The 20,238-nt window shown below is 33.4% G+C and overlaps 1 protein-coding gene across 5 annotated transcripts in view; it reads right to left on the bottom strand.

Moving 5' to 3' along the window:
• Positions 1-20,238, bottom strand: part of Vps54 (VPS54 subunit of GARP complex) — an 86,240-nt gene that overhangs the window by 26,095 nt on the left and 39,907 nt on the right. For all 5 annotated transcript variants that reach the window (XR_001502837.2, XM_048804217.1, XM_048804218.1 and 2 more), the window contains 5 exons: positions 16,770-16,896; positions 15,573-15,680; positions 13,217-13,272; positions 10,972-11,068; positions 3,142-3,482 (listed from right to left, as the gene is read on the bottom strand). Coding sequence is in view for 4 of the 5 variants with exons in the window: in XM_048804217.1 (XP_048660174.1) it covers positions 3,142-3,482; positions 10,972-11,068; positions 13,217-13,272; positions 15,573-15,680; positions 16,770-16,896 (729 nt within the window). In the remaining variant the exon portion in view is untranslated. The remainder of the gene's footprint in view (positions 1-3,141; positions 3,483-10,971; positions 11,069-13,216; positions 13,273-15,572; positions 15,681-16,769; positions 16,897-20,238) is intronic.

Here is a 20,238-nt window from a genome sequence, read left to right as displayed (position 1 = left end):
TATGAGTTCATAAAGCCAGCCTCAGCAAAGGCAAGGTGCTAAGCAACTCAGTGAAACCCTGTCTCTAAATAAAACACAAAAATAGGGCTGGGAATCTGGCTGGCTTAGTTAGTGGTTGAGTGCTCCTGAGTTCAATCCCCAGTACACACACACACACACACACACACATACCAAAAAAAAATGTGTGTGTGTGTGTATGTATTCAAATAGTTTTGATGAAAACACTAGTTACGTACATACATATACATATATTATACTACAAAAGTACTGAATAATTGTCAGAAATAGTTTGTATGAAAACACTAGTTAGGTATACACATATTCAATTAATTCTTTGCCCCTCTGGGGCAAATGTTCCCAGACATTCATGTGCCTGTTGAACATAGAAGAAACTATCTACAGAATCTATCTTTCGTTCTGGGGTAACGTATGAGTGGAGAAAGCCAGAGAATGTTCTAAGTATAAAGTAAGCCACAATGAAGATAAGCGGGAGGGAATAAATACTATGAGACTACATCTGGTTTAAAAGAACCTCAAATTCAACTATGGCAGACTGCTATTTATATTTTAGTATTCGTTCTCTCTTCTGCAATAATAAAGAGTTTAAGCAGGACAAATATCACAAACACAATGTTGAATTAAAAAAACAGACACAAAAGACTATCATATATATGATTCCCTTCCACTTATATAAAGTTTAAAAATTAGAAAAGGCAATAATTTTATTAAAGGTTTCTTTGAAGCAGGAGCATAGTGTGTCAATGGATTTTTCTGAAGAGTTGAGAACATTCTTTTTTTCCCCCAATATTTTGGTTTTTAGTTGTAGTTAGACACAATACCTTTATTTTATTTTTATATGGTACTGAGGCTCGAACCCAGCACCCCACATGTGCTAGGCAAGCACTCTACCACTGAGCCAAAACCCCAGCCCCAAGAGTTGAGAATATTCTATTTCTTGACCTGAGTGGTCATTACATCAATGTTTTAATTTTGTGATAATTATTTGAGATGAACACATTAATTGTTGCATTTTCTCATCTTTGCATATATTCCAATGAAAAAGTTAAAAAAAGAAAAAAGGAGGGTACCACTCTTTGTTATCTTCTTGCTATTAGGGATGTAGATGAGATGATAAAAGCTGAAACAGCATCAGAAGTAGTGATGCACATCTGTAATCCCAGCTACTTGGGAGGCTAAGGCAGGTGGGTCCCAAATTTGATCCTCCTGAAAACTTAGCAAAACTCACTTGTCTCAAAATAAAATTTAAAATGGGATGGGAATGAGCATGGTGGCACAAGCCAGTAATCCCAGTGGCTCTGGAGGCTGAGGAAGGAGACTTTAGAGTTCAAAACCAGCCTTAGCAAAAGCGAGGCACTAAGCAACTCAGTGAGATCCTGTCTCTAAATAAAATACAAAATAGGGCTGGGGATGTGGCTCAGTGGTCAAGTGCCCTTGAGTTCAATCCCCGGTACAAAAAAAAATAGGGGTGGGATGGCGATGTAGCTTAAAGGTAAAGTGGCCTCAGGTTCAATTCTCAATACCAGGGGATAGGGAAAAAGCTAGAATATAGCCTTAGACACAAATGGAAGCTACATGCTGCAGAAGGAAAGCTGCCTTTTCAAGTGAGGCTCCCCTATCTCTGAAATGTTAAATGACAGAAATAAAATTGTTTACTATTTAAGTAAAATTCCCTATTACATTTTTATCTCTCTTTGAATAGCAATTTTAGGCTATACCCTTCCTTTTATAAATATAAAAATATTAGCCAAAAATGAATATATATATATATATATACACATAGTTCAGGAGTTGTTTTGGTAGGAAGTGGTGTTATAGTTGGCTTAATACTGTAACTATGACTTCCATAAACTCCTAGAGCACAGGTTGATTATGTAAAGATTAGCAAAAGTACAAAGTCTTATTATTCTTAACAAAATCTAAATTCAAACCTCTTAGGCCACAAAATTTTATTGGCTTTGTTTTGTCTTTTAGATACCAGAAATTACTGGAATACCTCATGAGCTTTGAATGTGGTCTATGGATTATATGGTAATAATTCATCACTGTTTTCTTATATTTAATTGGTATAGTATGATTATGTAGAGAGTACTCTTGTATTCTGGAAGTACATACTGTAATATCTGAGATAACAGGGCATCATGCCTACAACCTCCTGTCAAATGATTCAGAAAAACATTAACATGAGAGACAGGGAGAGGGGAGTGAAAGAAAAAAGGAGGGAGACAGGGCTGGGGCTGTAGCTCAGTGGCAGCGTGCTTGCCCAGCATGCTGAGGTACTGGGTTCAATCCTCAGCACCATGTAAAAATAAACAAATAAAATAAAGGCATTCTATCTGTCTACAACTATGAAAAAAATATTTTTTTAAAAGGAAGGAAACAGAAGGCAATGTGATAAATTAACAATTGGGCAATCTGTAAAATGGATATGAGAGAGTGTTTTTGTACTATCATGACAACTTGTCTGTAAATGTGAACTTCAAAATAAGCTTTTAAAAAATAATGTTTAAAAAGCATGGTACACTTAGAAATTCATGTCTTTGAAAAACCAAAAGTTGTGTATCAATAGATCTTTGCTATACATAAAATACAAAGGTGAGAAAAACAAAGAGGGCTGGGATTGTGGCTCAAGTGGTAGAGTGCTCGCCTAGCATGTGTGAGGCACTGGGTTCAACCCTCAGCACCACACTAAAAAAAAATAAAGATATTGTGTTCACCTAAAACTAAAATAATTAAATATTAAAAAAAAAAAAAAAGAAAGAAAGAAAATGAACAAAGCAATACAGACCTAGGTTCAGGTCAAATTCTGACACTAGTGACAAAGTTCTCAGGGCATCAGTAGCCATATCACTGAAATAAGGGCATTCAATTAAATAATTTAATAAATTAAAGTTTCTTTCCTGCCTTAAAATCATATAATTTTTCCATTATCTTCAAATCTCACCTCTGTACCTTTCTTCTATTTTCAAAGAGAATGTTTAATAAAATTAATATATTTTTGATAAATTCCAAGATGAAAGTTTACGTTTTTTTTAAATAAAATGAATATTCAATCTTACTGAAACCATTAATAAAATGATTTAATAAAAATCTTGCCAATTTGGCAACAACCACTATACTCACATAATATCCACACCTCCTGGAGTAGCAGATGATGATGTCTGCTCTTTGCTAGACGAAGAATCAGTAGTACATTCTGGTTCAGATACTGAATCACTGCTGCAGGGCTCACTATTTGGAGATGCATTTCTTTGCGAGGTAGTGTCAACTACTATAGGTGCTAATTCGCCCTCACTGAATGCATCACTTATAAACATGCCTTCATGGATTAAATAAGCCACTTCTGTATCCAGCGAATTATCTTTTGCAGCATTTTTCTGCTGTGAAATCTCCTCCAATTCTCGAGTCCTTTGGTTTTTGTCAAGAACTGAGAGAACAACATTATGAATGATATTCAATGTTGCCTTAAAAAAAAAAAAAAAAAAGATACATTTAAAATATCTTGTGAATTCTGTACACTAATTTTGAACATCTAACATAAATGAGTCAAGGTCATGTACACCAGAATTTCTACACAGTAACAGCGATTTGTAAAAACAAAACAACAACAACAACAACAAAAAAGAACTGCCCAGGAGAAAATAGGTTCAATAAAGCTTAGTGATTTTATATATATATATATATATATATATATATATTTTTTTTTTAATTTATTTTGGTACCAGGGATTAAACCCACAGTCACTTAACCACTAAGCCACATTCCCTAGCCTTCTTTATTTTTTGCTTTTGAGATAGAGTCTCACTAAGTTGCTTAGGCTAACCTTAAACTTGGGATACACCTACTCAGACTCCCAAACTGCTAGGATTATAGGCATGTATTACCATACCTGGCTTAGTTATTTTTTTTTAATGGAATTCTTAAAATATATATTTTTCTAACCTCTTATGCAGGCTACACCAGTATATCATAACTTGCCTATGAGAGAATCATATTAGTTCATACGCCTGCTTAAAAAAAAATAATTCTTATTCCTTACCACACCTAGGTTATGCCCATTTCTCATCTCTCCTCATCCCTTCTCTCACTTATTCACTGTGCACTAGACATTCTGGTTCTATTTCTAGTCTTCTAATATTCCAACATGTTTCCCATCTCAGTGCCTTCCCTGCTGGTTCTATGCAGAACACTGTGTGAAGTTTGGTCCTTGCACACTTCTCATCACACAGGTTCTGGCACAAATAGAAACTTTCCTCAAAGCGGCCTTGTCTGACTCTCTTCCCAGCTAGTGGTTTTTTTTTTTTTTTTTTAAGAATATTTACTATTGTCTAAAATTATCTTTTTAATTTATTTGTTCTAGGTCTCCTTCTGCTGCATTAGCTCCACGAGCTATTATAAGGCTATAAGCTAGAATAGTGCCTGATAAATAAGAAGTTCTCAATAAATATTAATTATAATTAATGTCTTTGTGGACTATTAACAAATAAAGGATTATTTGCCCAATTTAAATTCAAGATTGTGTTCTCATAATTTCTTGCTCCCTTTCTTTAAAGCCTTGATTTCTTTTTAAGGGATCTACATGGTTCTAGAGAAGCAAACTCTAACTTCAATTCTTCAAAGTCAGCATAGGGTTCATGTTAGTAAAATCAGCACTTGGAACTACCAAGGTCTTAGCTTAAAGGTAGACAGACTGAGAATTGCAGAAAAACAAAGCCAAGACTTGATGACATCATCAATATTTCTATTAAGCACCTAAAGGCTGACCTATCTCTTTTTTTTCAGTTATATGAGCTAATAAATCCTCTTAATTGAGACATCAAGTTGTGTATTGCATTACTTGGAAAGGAAAGCACTCTGAAGTGATACAAAATGATACAGTATACAGCAGATATAGCTTTCAAGAATCTTAGTATCAAATTGTCTAATAACACTGCCTTTCCCCCTCTTTAATTATCATTAACTTCTTTGCTGTCACAAATCTGCTGTTTGTTATAGTCCACCACTGCTGTCACAGATCTGCTGTTTGTTATAGTCCACCACTGCTGCTTATAAATGATTTCTGACAAGGGTGCCAAGACCATTCAATGAGGAGGAGAGAGTCTTTTCAATAAATGCTGCTGGGAAAACTGGGAATTCACATGCAAGAATAAGACCCTTGTCTTTTTTTTTTTCCCCATCCTAGAATATTGGCCCTGTTTGTCTGTAACCTTGTGGAAAAGGACCCAGTGCTGGTAAAAACTGCTGAGACTTACTCAAAGCCTCATCAGGTCACATTGTGGCATTATGTCAAGCTTGAGCTGGTTCCTCCAATTACTGTTGAGATCCCTACAGCTATCAGAGCCTAAAAAATTGGTGAATAAGTATTCAAACTGGTAGCTTCAAACAGCTCACAGTTAAGAAAGCTGTGCTGAATAGTATGAATGTGGTTTTATATCAGAGAGATCATAGGCAACCATGGCAGAGTTAGCTATGTTTGAAGACAAATCTTTAGTATTTCATTATATCCAATACATTATTTGAGTGTTCTTGGACCATGTGTGATCAGCAGCTATCTGAATAAAATGTATTAAAAAAAAAAAAAAGTAGATCCTAGTGGAAGAAATTTAGATCACAAGGACTCCACCCTCATGAATGAATCATCACCCTAACAATGATTTGCATCAGTGGGTTGAGTCTGGTAGGGATGTATTACTTCCCTCAAAAGCAGATGGTTATAAAAAGACGAGCCTGGCTCCTTGCTTCCTCTATCTCACCTTATGATTTCTTCCTCACATATTCAACCATTAGGGCTGCATATGTGGCTCAGTGGGGAGCACTTGCCTAGCATACATAGGCCCTGGGTTTCATCCTAGAAACACTACAAGTTAAAAATCCTTTAACATATTCCCATCTTTGTGATGCCATCCACCATGAGATTCAAGTATATACACCATGCTCTTGAACCTTCAGTTAAGTAAAACTCTTTTTTTTAATAAAGTACTCAGGTTCAGATATTTTGTTAAAAACAATACAAAATGCACTAGGATAACCACCCATAGAGATATTAGTTCAAACTGGATACAGTGGTGCATACCTATAATCCCAGAGACTTGGGAGGCTGAGGCAGGAGAATCACAAAGTTTGAAGCCAGCCTCAGCTACTTAACAAGATCTTGTCTCAAAAATAAAAGAATAAAAATGACTAGGGATACATAGTTCAGTAATAAAGCACTCCTGGGTTCAACCTCTAGTACTGGAGAGAAAAAAAAGAAAACTTAATTCAAAATAGATAAAAAACATAATACCTAACGTTATAAAATTCTTAGAATAAAATACAGGGTAGCTTTAAGACACTGGACTGGCATTGATTTCTTGGATATAATGCCAAAAGCACAGGCAACAAAAGAAAATACAAGTAAAAGGTTCTATACCAAAATAAAAACTTTTTATGCATCAAAAGATACCATTTAGAGCTCGCATGGTGGTGCACACCTTTAATCCCAGAGGCTCAGGAGGCTGAGGAAGAAGGATTGTGAGTTCAAACCCAGTCTCAGCAACTTACAAGGACCTTAAGCAACTTAGCGAGACCCTGTCTCTAACAACAAAAAAGGCTAGGTGGTTAAGCACCTCTGGGTTCAATCCCTAGTACCAAAAGATACCATCAACAGAGTGAAAACCTAACTCATGGAATTGGACAAAATAATTGTAAATCATGTATTTAATAAGAGGTTAAAAATCCAGGATATATAAAGAACTTTTACAGCTCAACAAGAAAACAACCCAATTAAATAACAGGCAAAGCATTTCTCCAAAGAAGCCATACAATAAGTGAATGAAACAATACTCAACATCACTAATCATTAGAGAAATGCAAATTAAAACCACAGTGAAATACGAGGACAAACTCATTAAGATGGCTCAAACCAGAAAATAACAAGTGTTAGTAAGAATCTAGAAACACTGTGCACTATTAGCAAAAATGTAAAATGGTACAGTTGCTATGGAAAACAGTAAGAGTCCCTCAAAAAATTAGAATTACAGTATGATCTAGTAATTCCATTTCTGGATATATTTCCAAGCAGGCACTCAAAGAGATATTTATGTCTATGTTCAATGACAGCATTATTCACAATAGCCAAAGACTGAAGTAAATCAAGTGGCAGACGAATGAATAAACTAAATGTAATATAAACATATAATGAAATGTCATTCAGCCTAGAAAAAGAAGGCAATTATAATCATGCTATAATATGAATGACACTTTGAGGATATTAGGCTAAATGAAATAAGCCAGTCACAAAAGGATAAATATTGTATGATTCCACTTAAGCCAAACTCAAAGAGACAGAAAGTAGAGTGGTGGTTTCCAGGAGTAAGAAGAAAAATTAGGCATTGTTTAATACTTTTTTTTTGCAAGATAAAAGAAGTTCTGTGGGTTGGGGTTGGAGTTCAGAGGCAGAGCACTTGCCTGGCATATGTGGGGCACTGGTTTCAATCCTCAGCACCACATAAAATAAACAAAATAAAGAAGTTGTGTCCATGTATATTAAAAAAAAAAAGTGAAGCATGATTAAAAAAAAAAAAGTTCTGAGACTGGATGGTAGTTAGGGCTGCATAAGGTGAATAAGCACAATGCCTCAGAATTGTACACTTAACAATAAATTTCATGTTATGTTCATCTTACAATAAAAAATTAAAAATATATACTAAAACAATTAACAGCAATATAGATCCTTGAGCCATTAATAATTGCTCAAAGGAAAATTTTCAAACCCCAATCTTTTCATTGTTTATCCATTCAAAAATATTACTAAAATATTCTGTTGCTTTAACATCTTTTAAAAAATATCATTTCTTTAATATTAAAGTGACATAAAAATGTATTTTGTTTTTGAGAAATAAACACAAGAACATAGGATAGCAAATTTCTTTTATATATATATTTTTTAGTTGTAGATGAACACCAAATCTTTATTTATTTTTGATGTGGTGCTAAGGATGGGACCCCCAGTGCCTCACACATGCAAGGCAGGTGTTCTACCACTGAGCCCCAGCTTGCAATTATTTACCCTGATAAATTAAACAAGAAAATTAAATACTATGTTATTCCTGTTAACATAATAAACACTATTAAAAAGCAAAACAACTTTTTATGATTGTAAATAATGCTTTTCTTAAAAGAAAGTTTATGGAAAACAGAAGAATAAAAGTTTTAAATGATATGTGATCCAACCACCTAATATAACCACCAAAAATATAAGCTCTGTTTTATGAACAGATAAAAAATATTTTTTTGACATAGCTGAAATCACACTATATAAGTAGGTCTCATATCTTGCCTTTTCATTTAATATTATAATGTACCCATTTTAGGCCAGACTGGGTAACTTAGTGAGACCCTGTCTCAAAATAAAATTTAAAAAGGGATGGAGACAGTGGTAGAGTTGCCCCTGGGTTCAATTCCCAGTGCCACAAAGGAAAAGAAAAACAGCTTGTAATTATGTAATTAACATTATTTTTTTGTGAATAATTCCTTATAGAATCACAAACTTTTTTCAAGGCAAAAAGTACCATATTTGAAGGTTACATGTCATATTCAAAGATGTTCTACATAATTACAAATTTAAGTGGCTCAAATGTGAAAACAAGAAATCATATAACTATGATAAACCACAGTTCCTATGCTGTATAGACATCAAATAATAATTCTACTTAGTTTTAGCACAGAGTCTAAAAGTGGAATCATTACTTTAAAAATTACAGGAAAAAAAAGTTTGCCAATTCTACACTACGTAATTTAGGAGTTCTCTAAATCTGTAATACAGATGTGTGTAACAAGGTCACAGAACCTAAGAAAAAGTAGAAACATGGTCTAGTTCTTAAACAATTAATAGAGCCAGACTTGCTGTCTTTCATCATCAATGGGTGGTGAGATCTACAATTTGATCCCACCATTCTCAAGCATTTAAATTAAGCACATTCTATAAAACTTGACTGACCCTGATTGAAAAACTTCTACATGTAACTCAGCATTGCTCCAATGTCAGTAAAGAAAATCCATGTGGTAGAGAAGTACCAAAGTCCCCAAGATGATTTCATATGGTACTCATGAGAAGCTAGGGGTGTTAACTAGCAATACAACACAATACTGACACTTAATAACTCAATATCAAATTTAACAAATGGCCCCTTTAAAACTGCATTCAATAATTTTTAATGACTATATTCTTATTTAAAACACAGCTATCATATGTTAGTGATTACTAAAGTCTGGATATAGAATATCCCAAAAAGGCCCATGTGTTCAAGGCTTGGTCCTTGTTACAACTGCATATAAGGTGTTCCCCAAAAGCTCCTGTTAATGCCAGAACATTCAGAGATAAAATGATTAGATTATGAGAAGGGTAACGTGATCACTCAATCCTAATTTGAATGGACTGATTAGGAGGTGACTGTAGTAGGGTGGGGCATAGTTGGAGGAGGTGGGTCACTTGGGGGTGTGCCCTGGAAGAGTGCATCTTTCCTGTGGCCCCTTCCCCCTACCTCCCTTTCTGCTTTCCTGCTGCCATGATGGAAGTAGTTTCCCTTTGCCAATGTCCCCTCTTAGGATGTGCTGCCTCACCTTGGGCTCAGGGCAATATAGTCTTTACCTCTGAAACTGTGAACCAAAATAAACTTTTACTTCTCTTTTAAGTTTTTCTTGTCAGGTATTTTGGTCACAATGACAGAAAAGCTAACTAATGCAGTCCCTATTGTAGCAATTTTCAGAGGTGGGGTTTTGGGAAGTGATCATGAGGGCTCTAATTTTATCAATGGATTAACCCACTGATGAATTCATGACTCAAAGAACTATTGGAAGGTGGTGGAAACTATATGGTGGAAGAGAGTAAGTTCTTGGGGGCATTCCCTTAGAGACTATATCTTGTCCTTACCCTCTTTCTCCACCCAACACTTTCTGCTTTTGGTAGTCATGAGTTAATAGTGAACAGCTATACTCCATCTTATCCTCCCTGCCACAATGTTGTACCTCATCATCAACCTACAGCAATGGGGCCAAGCAACTAAGGACTGAAACCATGAGCCAAAATATATCTTTACTCCTTTGTTTTTTCTCAGGTATTTTGTCACAGTGCCAGAATGCTGACTAGCACAGTGATTGTAACCAATATGTATTATAGTTTGTGGCATTTTTTTCTTAAAAAAAAAAAAAAAAAAAAGTTTTATGGCATGTGTTCTTGTTCTTATATTAAATGGCTTAAAATTAAATGGTTTAGCTAAAGAGACAAATGTAATATATGATGTTTGATTGAAACTTAGAACAGAAAAATGAAACAAAAACCTATAATAATGGACATTAGTGAAATAATCTGAATATGAACAATGTTAAAAAATAATATTATATCACCATCAAACTTCTAGGAAAATTAGTGGTTTGGGATGAATTTTTAGTGTTTCACAATATTGAACCTCTATATAATCTAGAAAGATTTGAGCATCATAAGAGTACAAGAGGAGACGGGTGTGGAAGGTCTGTAATCCCAGCTACTTGGGAGGCTGAGGGAGGAAAACTACAAATTCCAGGCCAGCCTGGACAAATTTTGTGAGACTCTGTCTCAACATAAAAAATAAAAGGAGCTGGGAATGCAGCTCAGTGGGAAAGAACCCTTGGGTTTGATTCCCAGTACCAAAAATTAAAAAAAAAAAAAAAATCACAGGAGGAAAAATTATTATTTAATATTTAATACCAAGTAAGCACTATAATATTTCTTTTTAACGTAGAACCATTCAAAAGTATAAGAATTACCAAAATACTGAGGCACTTCAATTCTTATTTAAAACCAAGCCTCTTTAGAAAAATTACAAAAACAAACTAATTATATTTTATTCTAGCTCAATTACATACATACATACATACATACACAAAGAACGATAAAAATTGTAGGGATATTCTGGACAAACTAATATGTAAGCTTACCTTAACTCTCTGTAGGAAAATTTTAAACTTAGAAAAAATATCCTTTAACAGGTCAAACCACTGGGGAAAATTCAACATTCTCATCTGATCTGCAAGCCTACAATAAAATAAGAAAAATAATGATGGTCTCTGGACTAATAGGATAACATCTACAAATGGAAAGAATCTATCTAAATACTATCTAGTAACAAGAACAAAATGCAATTTTATCTAGATCTCTACTGTAGAATTTTGAGTTGAAGGCATCAATTACCAGAACAATTTCTACTTGTTTAAAAATCTTTAAAATTAATGTAAGTATGCTAATATATAAACTTTATCATATATCAATTCATGTGAACATGTTTTGTGACCATTGAAGGAATAAACCATATAGAAATAAAGCAATTTTGGCAAAAAGTAAGGGTATCTTCTGGAATAAAAATAGAAATGTAATATCTCCCTCAACAAATTTAATGACCTGTTTTTCTAACTACAAAGTACTTTTCTACATCTGAGAAGTAATATAACATGATGGTTAAGAACATGGGCTCTGGAGCCATGCTTCCTTGATTCAAACTTTCAGCAGCTTAATGAAATTAATTATTAGCTATGTGAGCCTATCAAATGATCAGTCCTCATACTCCCATTTTTTCATCTTAACATGGGAAAAGTAATAAAATCTCCCTTATATAGTTTTATAAATAAGTTAAAGCAATGCATGGTACTTTTAAAATATGCTATGTAAGTAGGAGCCTATATTTATTATTTGATAGATGACAGCAATCAATAATTTCAAAAATGAAATAGATTAGTGCAAAACAGAATTCCACAAAGATATTTTCATAGTACTAAAATGATTTATTACTCTAAATTTTTAATAAATACTGCTGAAGCCAAAAGTTTATTCTCAAAAAATATGCCTATACTAGATATACTAAAGTTCCCTACAGGAGAAGAAAATGAAGTCACCAACTCTCAAGTGTCAATGACTTACATTTTCTAGCTATTATTCCTTTATTATATTTGCTTCAGCTAATTCTGAAATTGATTTCACAATCTTCATTCTGTGGGTTTGGGCCAGAAAAACTTCACAGCTGTCTTTACATTATCATTCATGTTTTAGGCCAGTATGAATAAAGTTTAGATACGCAGATGTATGAGCAGTTCAGTCATAAAACACTTATCACTAGTCTCAAAATAAAAGAACAGGAACTTCCAAGGGTAAAAACCAAAAATTACAGACAGGCAATTCAAAATCAAATTCTCAAACTCTTCCAAGCCAATGATTAGTTTGGTTTCAATTACATAGCTGAATAACTTAAACTTAATACTTGCTATCCAGCTGAAATGATTATCTTCAATTTCCCAACTTTGTATCTACCTTCTATCCATCTCCCACTCTCCTCTCTGCCCCATGAGGCCAACCTGTTGGGCTTGGCCAATGAGGAGCCCTTAGAAAGGCTAGAAGAAGAAAGACACAGTCGTCACTCCTTATTTGCAGTTATATGTTCTACAGTTTTGGTTACCTGAAGTCCAAAAATAGTAAATGGAAATTTTCAGAAGTAAACAAATCATAAGTTTTAAACTGTGTGCCATCCCAAGTAATATAATACCTTGCACAAAACCAATCCTTCCCACCCAGGGCATGAATCATCTCTTTGTCCAGTCTATCCATCCTATGTATGATACCTTCCCATTAGTCACTTAGTAGCCTCCCGTTTATCAGATCGATTATGTTGGTTCACAGGGTTTATGTTTAAGTAAGTAACCTTTATTTCACTTAGTAAGGGCTCCAAAGCACCACAGTAATCACACAAAGGAGGCAGCAGGGTATAAACACGGAAGGACAGATTAAATGGGGCACATGGGAAAAAACAAGATATACAGAGGCTTCAGTACTATCTGTAGTTTCAGGCATCCACTAGGGATCTTGGAATGCATCTGCCTGCAGATAAGGGAAGACTATACTGTACTTAGTCTCTTCCAGTTTCCTCCCTGAAGCATGACCTCAGAATGACTGTTTCCTTTATTCACAACAGAGCTTTTTCTCAATTCTTTTCCTCAACTCTTTCTTTCTCCTGAATTCCGGTAAGTGCTCTTTCTTTGTCTTTTAAAGGTACTACACTGTCAACTTGTGATTTTCTTATATCCTGCCCCATACCTTGGTTAATAATTCCTTCACTAAATTCTCTTTAAATTACTCTAATTAGTATGTGTCACCTTTTCCCTGACTGATAACCATCAACCTATATATAATACTTACTTCATAACAACATCTGTGTCTATTTCTTCTATTTGTGAAACCTTATTAATCACACACTGCAAGATTTAAGAAAAAACAAACACAATTTAATTAATTGTCTTTAGAATCCCAAGTACTCCACGTTCCATCTGTACATCAAAAATGACTCGCTGACTACAATAATCATTTCAATAGACATTTCTTGTACCTCTTATACACAACTCAAGGTATTAGAAAAACTGCAGCCATGACCCTTAGCCCATTAAATAATTATTTCAAAGTATGCTTGAACTGTAACAATTAAAATGCCCTACTATTTAAAACTGTTCCAAATCATACACCAGCAAAACAGAACTGTAAAGCTTATAAACAATGTATACGTTTAATATTAAATCACCAAAGAGGTGCTGGGGTTGTGGCTCAGAGGTTGAGCGTTTGCCTAGCATGCGTGAGGCACTGGGTTCAATCCTCAGCACCACATAAAAATAAAATAGAGATATTGTGTCCACCTATAACTAAAAAATAAATATTTAAAAATAAAATCACCAAAAAAATACATACTGGAAGTTTGCATTTTCTTGCAATACATGCAACAACAATAACAAAAAGTTTAAAAAGGGTAATAATAAATGCTTAAGCCGGGCTGGGGATGTGGCTCAAGCGATAACGCGCTCTCCTGGCATGCGCGGGGCACTGGGTTCGATCCTCAGCACCACATACAAATAAAATAAAAAGATGTTGCGTCCACCAAAAACTGAAAAATAAATATTAAAAAATTCCCTCTCTCTCTCTCTCTCTCAAATAAATAAATAAATAAATAAATAAAAATAAATAAATGCTTAAGCCTCAGGAGAAATATATGGAATTAAAATAGCAGTTAATTTTTTGTAAGTATATGAAAAATCATACAAATTATGCTTTCAGTGCAGTTATGGAGTACATTTGTTCAACTGCCAGTACCCACAGCTGCCCTGTTTCTGCTCTCTGCCCAGTAACTATTGGTTTTTTTGGCTTCACATTACGTAATATTTATTTACATAATTCTGAGTTATTTATTGTCATTGCTGCATAGTATTCCACTGTATAAATATACCATAATTCTATTTATCCCTTTTTTCTGATGATGGAATTTGGGATGTTTACAGTTTTTATTACAAATAGCATTGCCATGAATATTCTCCACTGTGTTTTGGTGAACTTATTTAAGTATTTCTTTTGGGTGAAAACCTAGAAATAGAAATATAGGTTGTAATATATGTATACTTAAGTAGCTACTGAACAATTTTCCAAAGTGCTTAAACCAATTTAAAAATTCAGCGTTTGAGTGAAAAAAGAGAGTCACTACATTCTGTTTGTTTGTTTATTTTATATACACATTAAAAACTCTCATATGGCTGGGCATGGTGGTACATGCCTGTAATTCCAGATCCAAGATCAAGACTAGCCTGGGCAATTTAGCAGAACCCTGTCTCAAAAATTAAAAAGGGTTGGGGATTTAGCTCAGTGGTAGAGCACCCTTGGGTTTAATCCCCAGTACCACACTGAAGGGGGAAAAAAAAAAAAAAAAGCAAAGACAAAAAAAACCCCAAACCAAAAAACCCTCATATTCATATAAATGCATTCAATCTAATAAATGACAATGATTGATTAAACCTAATAAACACAATTTAAATTATATCATCCTTTATCTGAGTAAAACAAAAAATAAAAAGATCAGGAAAACTAAAAAATATGTATTTTAGTTTATAATTTCTTAGAGATCAGAGTAAAAAGAAAACAAATATTTGTCTGCTGACGGTGTGAATATGAATTTGTAAAATCTTTCTTACTTAGCAATTCAGTTCTATGTATCAAACTACTTAAATATACTTTTCACTGTGACCATTAACTCTACTTTTGAGAATCGGTCCAAGTAAATAGTCTTAAATATGAAAACTAAATTAACTTTATACCAAAGATGTTTTCAGTGCCATTTACAATACCAAACTGAAAGTAACTTAAATATCCCACATGTAAGATAGGCTAAAAAGGCTTATTCAACATAAATGTAATGAAATTTTATGTAATTATTAAAACTAATGCTTACATAATAGTACAAGAAAATACTTATAAGTTGATTCTAACTGATATATATATCCAAAATCATGTGCACATTATGACAAACAATTTTAGAAAATCAGTTAACAATCTACACATAGATTCATTCTTAAAATGATAATCTTGGCTGCTAAGCCCATTTTTTTCTTATATTTTTCCATATTTTCAATTTTTAAATAAAAGAGCAAGTATCACCATTATAATGCATACCGCATATTACTAGATAACATAAACTTCACAAAAATTCCAGACCACATATCAAAGAAATATGTACAATTACCTGTTTAATGATATTCTTTGCTGTAATGATCATTTCTTCACCATAGATTTCTAAAAAATTAAGTTTTCTTTGTTTTAAAAGTCCAAATACAAGAGATACTAGTCTTTCCTATTAAAATAAAAGAAAAATATGTAATTTCACATTTTAAATTTGAAATATTTAGACATAGAAATATTCAGCATCAAGAATTTTGTTTATTCTCAGATCTCTATCCTGAAATGTAGTACTTCTTGAAGACTGAAAAATCCCTCCTACAGCAATCTTATAATCAGATTTTTGTAGCCAATGTTATAAAACAGACAAACCCTTCTCCACCACATGGGATCAAATGAAGCTGTTTTGGAGCAAAACAATACAAGGGTATTTTTGACCCACTTTCCATAAAGAGAAATATTCTTCTTAAACCTGGATAACCAATAGTACTTCCTGAGGCCTGTGTTGTTGTTGTTTTAAAATATTTTCTTAGTTGTCAATGAACTTTTATTTTATTTATTTATATGTGGTGCTGAGAATTGAACCCAGTGCCTCACACATGCAAGGGAAGCACTCCACCACTGAGCTACAACCCCACCCAGCCTAAGCCCTGTGTTTTAAAATTCATGTTCTAGAAAAGCAGAGTGAAGAGGTGGACTAAGTCAACCTCTAACACATACATGTCTTTAATTACTTGGGCTGTTATTAGTCAAGACCTTTTGGATATAGTTTTCAACCAGTTACTGGCAATGATTAGCATTGAGAAGGTATCAGATAAGTGAAGCCAGGATATGATACATTTATATATGAATATACAAGAAACATGTTCACAATAGGCATTCAATGAACTTGAGTGACCAATAAAATTACCATATACAATGATTACTTTTTACAAAAGATGAATGTCAGCAAATGAATGCACACATGGACTATAAATTTATTCATTCATCTTATACCTATATTTTAAACTTGATTTATAAGCTACAAAGACTTCATGTTAACTCTTATTTCTGTATAAGCTATAAAATAATTTCATTCTCTAATATCACAAGATACTGAACACTTAACGGTACTAATAATGGACTTCATAGGTCTGATAGTCCCTAATATTCAAGTTAATTTTGTTCATTAAAATCTGAAGTAAGAAAGTATTCTAATCTAAGGCTGTTAGTAGTTAACACTTAGCAATGACAGTGATTTCATTCTATAGTTCAAAACACATACCTCTTCTAAAACTTGACAGTCATCTTCTAGTGGTCTATTTAAATCACTATGAGAGTAAGTAGAAAATTCTGCAATCATCATTTTATCTATCAGTTTTTCTAATTCACAAAGCTGTGATCCCAAATGCCTACAAAGGGAAGAGAAAAATGCAATATATAAAAAATATATTTTAAAAATCGTAAGTTCACTCTAATTTCAAGAGAACTAGTTTGCAAAACTATTTTAACTGATAGTACCTTGCAATAATACAATGCTTTAATAAAATGGAGACCTTTAATAAGCCAAAATAACTACAATAATTTCACTTATTCTTAGAATTTTTTTATCTTTAACCTCTGAACAGTTTAATGTGTTCTAGAAAACTTGGTTACTTGGTAAATCTTATGACTGCTTTTCACAGATAAAATATTCAGATATTCTAACTCCTTTCTTCACTAACCATTTGCTAAACATCAGTGGTGGTAGTGCCATAGTCATTTATTTATTCAACAAATTTGAGTGCCTACCATGTGCCAGACCCTGTTTTAGGTGGATAAAAATTATCTGAAGCAAATAGGTAGACTGTTTCAATCTGTCATGATCAGTTTGAGTTATTACACACCAGCCCTCAGATCATTAAACTGAAAGTCATTAAATTAAATGACTGAAAATGTAAGTACTTTCACATACCACAGGATTTTTGCCACACAATCTAATAGCTTCATAAAAACAATGAGCTGAAAAAAACCTAGACAACTTATTTGACTTAAAGTATTGAAAAACTTAAGTGAAATAAGCCAGTGGAAAATCTATTTATCCCTCTAGGGGAAAAAAATTTCTTTTAGTATAATTCTTTGTTTTAATTTATCAGTTAAAAATATTTTATAATTATTTTTAAAGCTCTATCGTGGGCGGGGGATATAAATATAGTGATAGAGTACCTGCCTAGCATGTACAAGGGCCCTGGTTCAATCTTTACCATAATAAATAAATAATGAAATGCTCTTTTGAGGTAATGTGAAAACATTTAAATATTTCATTTATATACTAAAGTTACTTAATACTTTATAAATTTTTAAAATTGTTTAAAAATATATGTGCAACATTTACTTGAAAAAGAAGTTCTTTATGTTAGCAATGATCTTTAATTGAAAAAGACAGGATGCAGTACAATATTTTAAAAAATTAGTTACAGCCATTTGATTTTTGGGGCAGAGATATTATTCTTTTATAAACAACTTCTGGTAAGTAGGGTGAGTGATAATTTTGAAACAATATAAGTGAAATAATGGGTAAGTTTTCATGTGAAATAGAAAATTATATTTCTTATAGCTATTTAGAAAATTGATAAGCTTCTTATAAATGGCACCAATATCTCACAATAAATCAATTTAGAACGCATGCTCTAGTATAAATTAAAACATTATCTTAAGAAGAATTTGGCAATATCTACCAAAATTAAAAAGGCAATTACCACTTGACCTAGGAATTGAACTTTTTGGAATCTTATCTCTAAGATGCACCAGCAAAAATAGAAAAAAAAAAAAAAAAAAAAACCAAAAACAAAATTTAGTACCATTGGTAATTGTAAAGAAATGGAAACAACCCAATTGTTGACAAATAGAGAACTAGTTATATATTCTTAAATAAAAAGTACACACTTTTGAAAGAACTGAGAAATGCTATACTCTCTACAGAGCAGTTTCCTAATTTTCATTATACACCCTTATGCAATTTTAATATCCACACATATTGTGTTTCTGTTTGTGTACTGTGGCTCTTCAGAGGAGCACAAACAGTTGTCATATCCAAGATTTTTTCCCACTCAAATTTTATCCTCACGGCGTGTTATCTCCCATTCAGAACACATGCAATAAAGAATGGTATAATATTCAGGGGGTATTGTAAGGCAAAAATAACAAGGTGAAGTATAGACAACATGCTAATGTTTATCTAAGATGGGAGGAGAGACTGATGAATGGATGGATAAATATAAACTAAAACATTTTTAAATAGACACTTATGAGCCAAGTACAATGGCACAAGCATGTAATCCCAGTGGCATGGGAGGCTGAGGCAGGAGGACTGCAAGTTCAAAGCCACCCTCAGCAACTTAGTGAGACCCTAAGCAACTTAGTAAGACCCTGTCTCAAAATGGGGGGAAAAAAAAAAAAGGCTCAGATGCAGGTCAGTTGTTAGGACAGTTGTGGGTCAGAATTGTTAGATCTGAGATCATTCTATGTGTGCTAGGTGATAAAACAAATGAGGAATTATGTTGGTATCATTTGGCACTACAATGTTAAGCACCCCTGGGTTCACTCCCTGGTATTAGGGAGTAAACAAATAAATAGATAGACAGACAGACAGAAACTTTTGGAAGAGGATGGGAAGGAGGAGACAAGGGACCCTGATAAAAGCTAAATTTCTCTCAATATTCTTTGTTTTACAGATTTTACCTTTGAACATGTAACCATCACAGTTATAAAATATCACATTTATAAAAATCTTTAAAAATCAAAGGCAATGAAACACATGAACTGTGTACCAGGCTGCAAATCCATTCAAATGAAGTAGAATTATTTCAAGTGAATTAAAAACAGGAATTTAACAATTCATCCCACATGGGAAATTATCTTAAGGAAAAGGAGGAAAAATCCTATACAGCAGAATAGTAGTCTCCTTATCCTCAGGTTTGCTTTCCATAGTTTAAATTAGTTGTGATCCAAAAATATTAAGTGGAAAATTCCAGGTATTTAAAGATATTTAAAATACCTTTTAAACTGTGCACCATTCTGAGTAGCATGATGAAACCGCATATTGTCCTACTCCATCCTGCTTTGGAACATGAATCATCCCTTTGTCTAGCCTATCCATGCTAAGCACTCATTAGTCCCTTAGATGCTGGTCCAGTTATCAACTGACTATAGTTTCACAGCACTGTGTTCAAGTTAACTCTTATATGGTCTATCCCAAAGACTACATCATTCACCTTATTTCATGCCATCACATAACATTATATCATCTCATATCATCACAAGAAGGGTGAATACAACATTAAGATATTCTGAGACAAAGAAACCTACATTCACATAGCTTTTGTTACAGTATATTGGTAATTGTCCTATTTTATTACGAATTATCGTTGGTTACTATGCCTAATTTATAAATTATCGTATATACATATATACGATAAAGTTCTCATACATACACTCACACATGGAAAAAACAGTATATATTGGGTTCAGTATTATCTGTAGTTTCAGGCATCCACTGAGGGTATTGGAACATATCCCCCACAGATAAGCAGGGGAGAAGGGACTACTATAATAATTGTTAGTTCTGAGATTATTCTATGTATGCTAGGTGATAAAACAAATGAGGAATTATGTTGGTATCATTTGGCGCTACAATTTTCAGACTTGTCAAAAGGAGATATCTATGTAAGATGGAAAAAGTAAAACCCTACAGACCTCAATGTAAACTGGAAGTA

Source organism: Marmota marmota, unplaced genomic scaffold (genome assembly GCF_001458135.2).
Source record: "Marmota marmota marmota unplaced genomic scaffold, marMar, whole genome shotgun sequence".
NCBI classification, from domain to species: Eukaryota; Metazoa; Chordata; class Mammalia; order Rodentia; family Sciuridae; genus Marmota; species Marmota marmota.
The sequence above is the reverse complement of the archived record's forward strand: the minus strand, read 5'-3'. Positions and strand labels throughout refer to the sequence as shown.